The following is an 11,940-nucleotide window of genomic DNA, read 5'->3' on the forward strand; positions in this document are numbered from 1 at the left end:
AAATATGTATTCGATTACAGATTATAAAGTGGCACAGACCATATTTTTTGATTTCAGTGATATATAAAAGGAAAAGGACCAGGGCTATATGGAGAAGATGCATTGATAAAAAATGTTTGAATGTTGTCCACCACAGTCTCAATTTATAGCTGAATTACACCAACATGCTTCACGTGAACTACTATAAGAAGTCTGTAAACTGAACATTAATTGCTCCCTCCCAGCAAAGCAACCCCCACCCCCCACATTCACACACACACACTCACACCCCAGCCGGGCCTCCCTGTTATGGTTTCATTGGTCGATCACTTGCCAGGGCCCCAGGGGTCCCAACTCAGAACACATGTCTGCTTTCTGTATGTTTATAGTACAGCAGTCAAAGTGAATGAATGTTATTGCTGTCAAAGCGTCCTTGTCTATTTTCTGGACAGTGTCACCAAAAGGAGACAATGCTGTTACACAACGCAGAGCTGAAATAGATTCTTAAATCCTGCTGAAACACTACAAATGATATATATGTAAACATACAAGATATAACGCGGCAAACTGCAGCAGCCCAACTGCAGCAGCCTAACTGCAACAATCCTCCCACTTGAGATACAACGTGTTTGGCATAGCAGGCAGTGACAGCTCTGCACCGTGTTCAAGCAATCAAATGACTGTAAACAGACACAGACAAGTGGTGAATGACAAGTGTGTGGAGGCAACATCCCTGTCACGTCTATACAAAACACAGTATTCAAACACAACTGTTAAAGGGGACATATCATGAAAATTCCACTTTGTTAGTGCTTCTACACATTAATGTGGGTATCTGGCATGTCTACCAACCCAAAAACTCTGGGAAAAAAACACTTGTGCGTTTTGTTATGGTTCCTCTAAGTCAGAAACGTCACGCTTGAGTGACTCGAATGAGCTTCCTGTGTATTGTGTCGTCACAATACACTGGAAGTCTCCCTACATGGCCTTGTCTTCATAGCCCCCCTCTCTTTCTCTCTCTGTCTATCTGCTTGTGTGCTTGTAGTGGATGGGCAGAGGGGGACATTTAATTATGGGATTGGGAAAATTAAAACTCCAGGACAACAGAAGGGGAATACAAAGTATGGGATGCATATTTGATAATTTACATCATATAAAATATGTAATTTATATCGTTTAAAATCATGGGGGGAGAGGGGGGAGGGGGGAGCTGGCTCATTAGCATTTAAAGGAACAGGCACTCATAACAGGTCACTCTGTGGAGGGCTGTTTTATACAGGGTAAAAAGGAGCTGTTTTAAATGATCCTTGTGGTATTTTGACCAAAGTATGTTACAGACATTTCATTAAGACCCCAAGGAACCATATCAACTTGTGGTAAAATGGGCATGCTATGTCCCCTTTAAGTCAGACATGGATGAGATTCTTTGAGAGTTTCCTGAATCGTTCAGACAATGAGAAATGGAAATGTGAACATCTGCAGTCATGAGATATGTTTTAAAATATGCAGCAATTGGCTGCTCCCTGCTCCTCCGTCAAAAGTTTCTCTGGAAAACGTAAATTCATAGATTATTCTAACCTCATAAATGAAGGTTTGAATTGTGATTTTCATTCACTTGGTCAAACTGTTTGACTGTCAGTCAAACCGCTGAATGTTCTTGTTGTAAGTGCCAATTCTTGGTATTTTGTGTGGCGTTCAAGTGAAGAAGTTAATACTCGCGGTACTTCAGAGTACCACTTTTCTTCACCTTTCGGTAATTTACATCTCTCTTCTTGGTAAATGGGTTTAAAAGCACCATTCACCTGCTCCTAAAACCTACTAGGTGGTTTAAAGTTTGGGGTTGCAGCCACTCTTCCCCCAACCTTGGCTGAATTTCAGATGTTGTAAACAAAAGTGAAATACACTGATCGTAGAGGGGGACTGGTCATTCTTGATCATGGAGACAGTTCTTTGACAAAAAAAGACATTAAAGCGATAGTTCACCCAAAAATGAAAATGTACTCATTATGAAACTCCAAAAGTGTTTTGTGGACTCAAACACTTCACCCACCCCTCCATCGGCATAGCGGTGAGTAGATAATGAGTGAATTTTCATTTTTGGGTGAACTATCCCTTTATCTCAAGGTTGTCTTACTGGATATAGGTCTTCTTTGGTGGATGGAGATTGCTTCATTGTCATGTAAATAGACAAGTTCGGCTGAGATATGTTAATGAGGTTTCGCTTGGAAGACATGCGGTTAAAAGCTGCAGAAAAATGATAAGTAAAACCTTTTCGTCAAAATACTGAATAACTAGTTGTATACCGAGTCTACATCCATTTCTTAGTTTTAAATCACACAAACCTGTATACTACAACTGATTAATGTATGATGAGTGTGTTCACATGCCAAACAACAACAATGACATGTCTCAAAATAACTACAGTATTTGAACACTTCTCAATTGTTGGTCTTGGTATGAAGGCTCCCTGCAGGTTTTTCCCATATGACTTTGAATGCAGCACCAGTCGACAGCAGTGACACACATACTATTACAAGCCTGCGGACCACTGCCGCACACTGATTGGGCCAAATCGAGGGTGTGTTCACAGCATGGGTAGTTCTAAACAGACATGAATTGAGCAGGAGATTCCAGTTTGTGGTATAGGTACAACTGGAAACACAGTGAGCACGGCTCCAGGCGCGTGCCACATCGTGCACACAGCTACACATGCCTTCCAGAGCACTTTGAGAATACTGCTGCATAGCAGTTTCCGCTCTGTGCTCGTGAGCCAATTTGTGGCCCACTGACTGGAAGAAGTTTTATATAAATGAGGAGAACAAGGTCTGTAGTGATGGCTTGTTAAATTTAGATCATACCAGACTAATATTGAATCTAAATGTTGTATTAGAGTCACGAGATAGGCACAAAAGACAAAAGTAGGACAAGATCATCATAAATTCATGGCAGAAGAAAAGTCCACCGCATCCACCATGAGAATATAATGGGAATATTGGAGTACTGAGGTTTTCTACGCTGCACCATCTCCTGGCCAAAATACCTCCCATTTCTCAGCTGTGGTGACTTCTCCAAAATTCATTCCACTGCCTGTAAACCTCAATTAAAACGATAGATACTGCAGTCTGAAGATAATAATTATCTATATTTAGAGCTGTAAGTGATTGTCATTTTGGTTAGGTTAGAGCGGGATTCCAATTCCTGCTCTGGGCTAATTTCACTGATGGTCTAAATATAGCCTGGGTTTTAAAGTTAAGTTTTTTTTTCCAGCAGAAAGAGCCAGAGCTTCTCATGAAAAAAAGGATTTCATGAAAAGATTTCAAAGTCACAGCTCTGTGAAATGCAGCCGGCCACAATCAGTTGCCCGTTTGTCTGTCTCTTCCTCTGTCTGTCTTTCACACACACAGAAACACACACATGCGCGTGCACACACAACCGCCAATCGTTTCCCCATGTTCGTTTATGGGGCGCCTGAGCAGTGGCGTAATGTATTTGTCTCAGGGTCTGGGTTTTCGCTGGGCCCTTTTACCCCCTCGCCTGATCACACGCAGACACTGGACCACCTCCTTGTTCCTCATTAATCTGCCACCCAACCTGAGAATTTTAACAGCAAACCGCCGGCGATAAGAAAGAAATCTGCTGGTTGTGGTTCAGGGGCAGTTTTGCCTGTCATCTCTGTTCCATGCTGGGTTTCTTCCAGGTGCTCCCACAATCCTCAGGCACGTAGGTTAAGTGAAGAGGAAAATAAAAAATGCCTGTAGTTGTAGAATGTGAGCGTATTCGTCCGTGTGTGTGTGTGTGTGTGTTAGGCCTACAACTGTCTGGAGGTTGAGACGCTTGTAATTCTTGGTTTATTATGATGAGGTTGCTCTGTTGCTGTGGTTGCAATTAAGAAAATGAAGAAACAATTAGTATCAGTGGGCCCCCTAGAGGCTTGGAAAACAAGTGCAGTCGCCCAGCCTGCATCTTGAGAGTAATTTCCTGCCATCACTACACCATCTCCTCTCCACCTGCAGCCCCTCTACATGTGAAGACTGGCATGGGCGAGGTGCAGCTCCTATAGAGACCTTAACCTGAGCGTGGCATTGGCATTAGGTCACTGGAAACATTTTAACTTTATGTTCCTCCAGCGAGCGCATGTCTGCTTTCAGTTATTCCACATGGCATCCTCAAGTTTTGCTCTTTGAAAAATATTCCTCCCTGCAGCGTCTCCAAATGTGCCGCCCTGCCAACGCTGGCCCTCTGTTCTTAGGGCACTCCCTGTAGTAGTGGTTAGCAGACCTCATTGTCACAGACTAAACTGGGCATTGTGTAACAAACCTCTTCATACTCACTCCCCCATAGAAGTTTAAATGCAATGAAATTCTATTTATAGGAAATCTCAATTGTAGCCCACTTATTATGGCACAAGAAGATCAATATAAAAACAATGAAGCTCTTATCCTGCATATTTTTTGCATCATCTTTAGTAAAACACTCATTTTAGGATTACACTGTATAGTTTTCATTGACTGTTTCTGTAACTTTTCACCTACTTTCTGTGAGAGAAAGGAGCGCAGACATCTTGGAAGCTGCAGTTAATTTAATTACTACCCTGCATTAATGACTTAGGTTGCAGACCCACAAGCTAAGCCTATTTTATGTAGAGTACTTGGACATCATATGCCTCAATTTTCTCCAGCCTGTTGGCAGCACCTGGTGTTTCTCGTTCCTCCCACTGCTCTCATACATTATTGCCTCGCAGCCTAAATAAGTGCTCCACTTTTTTATGGCAACACACACACACACACACACACACACACACACTTATCTGTTGTTATTTGTCTCTGATGCAAGTGCAACAACAAACAGGAGCTGTGAGTTACATGCAAATCTGACCTGTTGGAGAGTAATTATGATAATGCTTAAGTATTGGATATGAAATGATTTGCTTTTGCAGATATGATTTGTGGACACATTGTAGGTGCTGTGACAGCTCACTCGTGAATATTTGCTTTCCAGCGCCAGTTTTATGGCAAAAAAAGGGGACTTTCACAGGACACTCCCCTAAAACCTTGGACGTTGATGTCTGCGCCTCTGATTGGTCGTGGAGCCCCGACCGACAACACCTGCTTAACTCCTTCATCCAAATTGACACCCGGGGCTCTGAGAAATATAGGCAGCAGCATCCCTTCCATGCATTCAGTCCCCACAGCTGCACCATAACGCACCGACTCGCAGCTGCGCCGAGCTGATCCAAGGTGAACCCCTCACACTCACACGCAGACACGCAGACACACACACACACACGCTGCCGGATCGTTGCTGCTGGGGGAATCGAAGCGCACCGCCGGGAGACGCGATGTTGGTGAAACTGGCCGTGGCTCTGCTGGTTCTGTTAGTGTTGGAGCAAGTGGTGGGATCGGATAATACTGATATACACGACAGTCCCCCGGAGAAGCCTGTGAGCCAGAAAGGACGACTCTCCCTGCAGAACACAGGTAAGAAAAAGAGGTGCCAGTGTGGGGAAATAAAGAATGTGTGTGATTTCTCGGTTTGGCGCAACTGCTCCACTCATCCTACGTGCGGGGTTTGTCCGGACACGTGTTTCCCGTGGCTGCAGATTAAACCACGCAGGAGACGCAACCGGCTGCATAAATCAAACTCCTGTTTATTATTATTGTTATTATTATTATTTTGATTATTTTTGATTATTATAACTTAAATCCCGGCGCTCTGCTGCACGATTGACCCTTTTTTCGATTACGCAGAAAGACGAGATCCTGTAAATACTCTCAGACAGAAACCCAATATGTTAGTAAACTATTAATAGAAGGCACAAGGTAATAGGTAATGTATACGGCGGCGCATCTAGGTGTACGTGCGTGCGCGCTGGTGTTGCTTGCGTGTGTGCGCGCGTCATAGGTAACTGTTTTTCTATGGAGGGGAAATAAAATCAAAATTTTTTTGCACGTGTTGTGTTCGACTCACTGTAGAGATGAGGTCAAGCAGGTTAGTGGAGCAGTGATGATTGTCGTTGAGCGCAGAATTTATCAAACCAATCCAATGGTGATATATACAACACAAAATTTAGTAAAGAACATAAATATCTAATTTGATTGTGTATTAATGTGAAGTACTAACACCATAAAACTTGCCGTTCTCTATTAGTTCACCTTTGTACCATCTACCGACTTTTACGCACCACGCGTAAGTGTCCCAATATTGGTGCGTAATTGTTCTCTTGCTACCACTGTATAATTTTTGGGGTTAACAAACTCCCGACAAAGGGTCCCCCCCACACACACACACACACACACACACACACACACACACACACAGACACACACACACACACACACACACACACACACACACACACACACACACAGGGAGAGACCCTGCTAACACCACTGTGTAATTCAATGCACGCTGCGGCCGAAGCTCGTACGATCCAAGCACATTCCCGTGATGCCAAAACAAGCTGCTGCTGACAGCGGCTCACTTTTCCTGCTAGCGCACTAAAGTTCAACTCAGTGCCTACTACCCCCAAAAAAAAATAACAGAGGCTCTTTTGTTGTCAAGCGTCGATTTCTAATAAAAAAAAAATGTTTACTTTAAATTCTTTGCATTTGCTGCGCTCGAGACGCAAGAGGCGCCTTTCGTTTGCGCGCAGGCAGTGCGCAAAAGCAAAAGGCGCTACCGAAGACATCTTTTCTCACGCCACTATATCAGCTCCAAGATAAACCATGCGTGTAATTGTGTTTTTACTCACCAGTGTGGGGGTTTTCATGGCCAGAGTGAACTGTTTTAGCTCCATGCAGACACATATTCTGCAAGTTGACAAACATAAAACACTCCAGATAATGTCACGTTGAGTTGAGTGGTAGTTGGTGTGAAAGATTCCCTGCTGGTGGTCAGACATCATGTCACAATGCATGCACTCTTATAGGGTTAAAATAAGAGAACATAACTTTCTTTCCCTCAATCATCTGTTTTACTCCTGTCTTTAATGACTATAGTGAGGAAAAACGGCATTTGAGGGTCAGCCAGCACTGTGTAGGAGCTGTTATTACATGTACATCCATATATGTAAAAAAATTCTTCCTGTATTGCTGTTGTTGTGCCCCCTCTTGGTGGCAAGTGATGCAACCTCTAATCTTAATCTATCCATGGAGGCATTCATGAGAGACTTGTTGATGCACATTTGGTCAACACCCAAATAGAAATCACTGCGGTTCTGTTTCCTCCACAAGCAGTCAAGGCTGTATCTGCAATGCACCATCCCATCTCAATGCCATGAGCAGTGCAGACGGATGCTGGTGCAGAATGACACAGTAATATCTCTGTCACCAAGTGTTCCTCTGCAGGAAGACCCTCAGCTGTGGGAAAGACTTCCCTCCCCCACTGCCCTTGCCCTGCATCTCTCTAAGGCAAAGTGTATCCCAAACAGACTCTTGGCCATGGAAATGGTTACATGCCCCATCAGCTTTGTGATTGGTTCGGCACTCAGAGTGGAGTTGTGCCTTCGAGCCATATGGTTTTCATTGCCAGCGCACCTGCAACAATCTGCCACTGTGTCTGCTGTGAACGGATGATAAGGTCCCTCCCGCTAACCTGTTCTCTTCTTTCCAGCTGAGATCCAGCACTGCCTGGTGAGTGCAGGGGATGTCGGTTGTGGTGTGTTTGAGTGCTTTGAGAATAACTCCTGCGAGATACGAGGGCTACAGGAAATCTGCATGACGTTCCTGCACAACGCTGGCAAATTTGACTCTCAGGTACTAAACTAGTCTGTCTGTGTGTCTGCAAAAAAAAAAAATTGTATAACCTGAGGCAACATTCCTTTTTACCTTCTCACTGGTTCACTGCTTCACACTCGTCATCCATGAACAGATTTTAACAGACCAGCATTTTTTTCAACACACCTTTACCTCACAACATGTCAGCTTTTCAAGGAGTGTATAATCTGTTTTCCACTCTTAGAAAGCTCACTTCACTCTCAGTGGACTGATGCATGTACAGTTAGAACCATGGGTCATGAGCCAGCTGGCTATATGCCCAGTTAGCTCCCTTTTCATACATAGCGGAGGCTGAAGCCCTGCCAAGCCTGACTGGGGTCTTAATGTGTCTATAGGGTCACTGAATAGGAACTTACATCTTTGGCAGATAATACCAGGATATCTCAGCAGTGAAACAGAGATTTTTATTGTCATTCATGCAGAGTTCATCCCTGCATTCATAGTGTGGATTCTATAGCTGCACAATCATAGAAAGTTTCCTCCAACATGGCCACACATACACTCCAACACGGCTGAAGCAGGTGCACGACACCTACCAAAGCTATAATGTAGAACTTGAGATTGAACGGCAAGGGTCTTTGTCTTGAGCCTTCAATCAACAGGTGTGTGTCTGTGTGTGTGTGAGCAGGGGAAGTCCTTCATCAAGGATGCTCTGAAGTGTATGGCCCACGGTCTACGGCACAAGTTCAGCTGTATCAGCAGGAAGTGTGTGTCCATTAAGGAGATGGTGTTCCAGCTCCAGAGAGAATGCTACATCAAACACAACCTGTGCTCTGCCGCCAAGGAGAATGTGGCCGTCATGGTGGAGATGATCCACTTCCAAGATCTCTTCCCTAAAGGGTGAGTGGCCGGTTCAGAATTGGGCTGCATGGTGGACTAGATTTTCTCTCAAGCTTCATCTCGGTTTGTTTACCTCCCCTGAACTCTTCTCTTCTTCCATATATAGTAAGAGTACAACCCTATTTATTCCTGTCATTTGCTAGACCATGATCTATCGTGCTACCAAACATTAAATCACAGCCGTCATGTGAGTAATCTGCCTCTCTCTGCCCAGTCCATATGTGGAGCTGGTGAATATTCTCCTGAGCTGCGGCGAGGAGGTGAAGGAGGCACTGACACGGAGCGTCCGGCTACAGTGCGAGCAGAACTGGGGGGCTCTGTGCGACAGCCTGAGCCTGTGCTCCTCCCTCGCACCGTCTCCCGCTGGCTCCCCCGTGGAGCACCACCACCGCCGCCCTCTGCCCTCCCACCCCGAGCCAGAGCACCCTCGGCCCCCGCGGCAAGGCGACAAAGACAAAGCCGGTAAGGCGGGCTTCAACGCTCACCCACGCAATCGCAGTCAGGGACCACGCCGCCAGAGTCCAGAAGCTGGAGTGATGGCTGACCAGGAAGACCCCGAGGCCACCGACATCCGGAGGTGAAAGTGCAAGGGGACTGTCCCGACTTTGACCCCCTACACCATTTAAAAACACACACTTGCAGACTTATGCAACCTCCCCCCCCCCCACACACACACACACTCTCTTTCTCACACACACACACACACAGTCACAGTGTCTCTCCCTCTCTCTCTCACATACACACACATGCACACACACAAATTCCCAGACAGACTGAGCAGAAGGAAACAAGCCCCGACCCTCCCTGTCCTTATTCCGCTCTCTCCAGTCATTCCAGCAGTCCCACGTGTTAAACTTGCAGGGTAATTGTGGTGAAGCTTGTAATGTTATGCCAGACTGTAGGCCACAATTTGTTTTTTATTTTTAATTTGAATAATAATTGTTATTATCATGATGATTTCAACTGTTAGGTCTATTTTGGCTCTAATATAGCATTTTCTCAAATCATACTGCTGGTAAGATTTGAATATATTTGTATTATTTATTTTATTCTTTATGCAATGTTGGAATATCAAAATGTACATAGAAATATACTTATCTATATTTATATAAACATGTATAAATATAGTTACAATATGCAATACTGATCTACTATAGATGACATAGTATATGGTGTGCTGTCTGTTGTCCTCTCCACAGTATTGCACCCATCACACGTTGGTCTGTAGATATGTAACATACACCATTTATTTGTTTCAAAGTGGGAATGTGTATTATAATTATAGATACTTGATGATTAAATACAAATTGTACAGGTTTCAAAGTCCAGTTCTGGCACATATGAATTGTAGTGCATGATGGCCACGAAGCCAACAAACGTGTGCATTCTTAAAGTGAAAATCCACTCTAAAGAGGATGCAAGTGTAATACTATGAATATGGACAGTTATTTCACCCTTTGTACGTATTGATCATAAAGCTATAGAGTCAATGAGAGCCAGGACTGATCTCTGATGACGTCATGCATGGCGGTCTGGGCGGCAATGAATGGGAGACTCTCTGTTTCAGTAGTGCTGTAGAAAGTGTGACCCATTCACTGTTGATGGAGTTTCAGAAATGGTGTCTCGGTGACGTTACAGATTAATGTAGCTTCAGGATATCGTTGTTCCTGTTCACAAATAACAACTGAGCTGTTAAACGTTCTACATTCTCTTTGGTTTTCTGTTCAGCTATCAACCGCAGCAAAGGATGTCAGATCACATTTTAAATGTAGAAATCACACACATCAAGGTGCCTAAACTTGTTATTGTCCACAGTGACCGCTTCTCTGTGATTTAAGTGAATGGATGATAAGTGATAAGTGAATGGAGCTATATTTTACAATGATGTTGAGCCACAAAAGTCTATTGCACTTTGGATGATTGTCAGTGTGTGTTGGACTCTTGCAGGTTGAGAAATGAGACCAGGGCAGTTGCGCTTGAGCAATCCTGGTCTTTCTCATCAACTTACAGCACCGAGCCCTGTATCCTCACATGCTCCTTAGGATCAGATTGAGCCCCATTCTTTAAAAGAGCCATGCTTCCACTTTGTCGCCGTGGCCAGGAAAGAGGCTTGACAAAAATCCTCCGGATCTCCGGCTCCTCTAAATTAGCCCTTATTCCTCCGTTACCTAGGTCAGGAGAGACATGAAGGCCTGTTATTCTACCCGTTAGAGCTGCAGGCAACGCAGTGAGGACCCAGGAACTGGGTTAAGTCCACACGAGGAGGCTCTGGTGCTGTTATTCTAAATGTTATATTTACCAAGGCCACCAGAGAATTCCTCTGGGCCACAGCCAAGAGCCAGCAACACAGCGAGGCAGAGAGGAGTGGAGCGAGAAGGACAGAGACATACTCAACTTTTTTTTTTTTTATGCGAGAGGTGACACCATCTTAACTAAAACTCTTCTCCTCTTCCTCCTTTGGGTCACAGACACAGGCTTTTTTTTCACCATTTCAGGCCAGTCAAGTGCTGTAGCTGTGGAAGTGTCGTCTGTGAGCACATGACACCACATCCTGGGGAGTGCTTGGTGCAAAAAAAACAGTAAAAGAGATTTTGTGGCTCAATTTAGGTCCCCCCACCCCCCACCCCGATGTACGTACAGTAAGGTAATGTTTTTACCCCCAATCCTTTAAGCTCAGAGGATTTGAATCATCAGTGAGACTTTCAGGCTTTTATTTTTTTCTGTTGTGGAAGTTGGGATTCCTGTGACATCCCAGCACGAGACATAAGCTAATCTTATTGAGAATGTACTGTATGTGTGTAAAGTGACAATCTGTTTAGCTCTCTTGTCATTAGGTTTGATATGGCTTTTTTTAAATAATGTAGTAGCTTGAATGGCTGTTCTTCATGTGTTCAGAGGGAAATAAAACTAACTACGTTTCCTGTATTGTTAGAGCTCAGTCGCCACATCACGTGTTTCCCTCTATCAAGCACAGGGACTCTGCTTTCACTGTTGAAAATACAGAACATGGTCTAGAAGTTTGTAACTCACCTGTAACACAACGGGCATATGATCCGATAAATATCTTTGGACTCATGAAATCAGCTGTATGTTGTTATCATTAAACTATTTTTGTCTGTATTTTGTATATCTTGTTTCTTTCAATGTACTTTTTTATCTAAATCCTGAACGTATACATAGTCTTATGGTACAGACAAAAGTTTCCGATGTGAAACATTCAAGCAGAGAAGTGTCTCAGGTTCACAGAGGTTAACAGACACCCTATTCTCGTTTGACTGGCCACCTCCTTTCTGACAGTGAAATACGGGGCCATGTTTAAAGTTTCAAGGACTGGAAATAATCTCCC

The 11,940-nt window shown here is 44.0% G+C and overlaps 1 protein-coding gene across 1 annotated transcript; it reads left to right on the top strand.

The window, feature by feature from the left end:
- Nucleotides 1-5,097: 5,097 nt before the first annotated feature.
- Nucleotides 5,098-11,714, top strand: stc2a (stanniocalcin 2a). Its single transcript, XM_035161458.2, has 4 exons — nucleotides 5,098-5,456; nucleotides 7,591-7,733; nucleotides 8,383-8,594; nucleotides 8,809-11,714. The coding sequence occupies exons 1-4, from the start codon at nucleotides 5,318-5,320 to the stop codon at nucleotides 9,173-9,175; spliced, it is 861 nt and encodes a 286-aa protein (XP_035017349.1). The 5' UTR covers nucleotides 5,098-5,317; the 3' UTR covers nucleotides 9,176-11,714.
- The last annotated feature ends 226 nt before the right edge of the window (nucleotides 11,715-11,940 follow it).

Source organism: Hippoglossus stenolepis, chromosome 7 (genome assembly GCF_022539355.2).
Source record: "Hippoglossus stenolepis isolate QCI-W04-F060 chromosome 7, HSTE1.2, whole genome shotgun sequence".
Classification (NCBI taxonomy): Eukaryota; Metazoa; Chordata; class Actinopteri; order Pleuronectiformes; family Pleuronectidae; genus Hippoglossus; species Hippoglossus stenolepis.

Coding starts and splice junctions, on each gene's coding strand:
- stc2a (XM_035161458.2), top strand. CDS start 5,318: ATGTTGGTGAAACTGGCCGTGGCTCTGCTGGTTCTGTTAGTGTTGGAG. Junction 5,457..7,590: donor ACTCTCCCTGCAGAACACAG/GTAAGAAAAAGA, acceptor TCTTCTTTCCAG/CTGAGATCCAGCACTGCCTG. Junction 8,595..8,808: donor CAAGATCTCTTCCCTAAAGG/GTGAGTGGCCGG, acceptor CTCTCTGCCCAG/TCCATATGTGGAGCTGGTGA.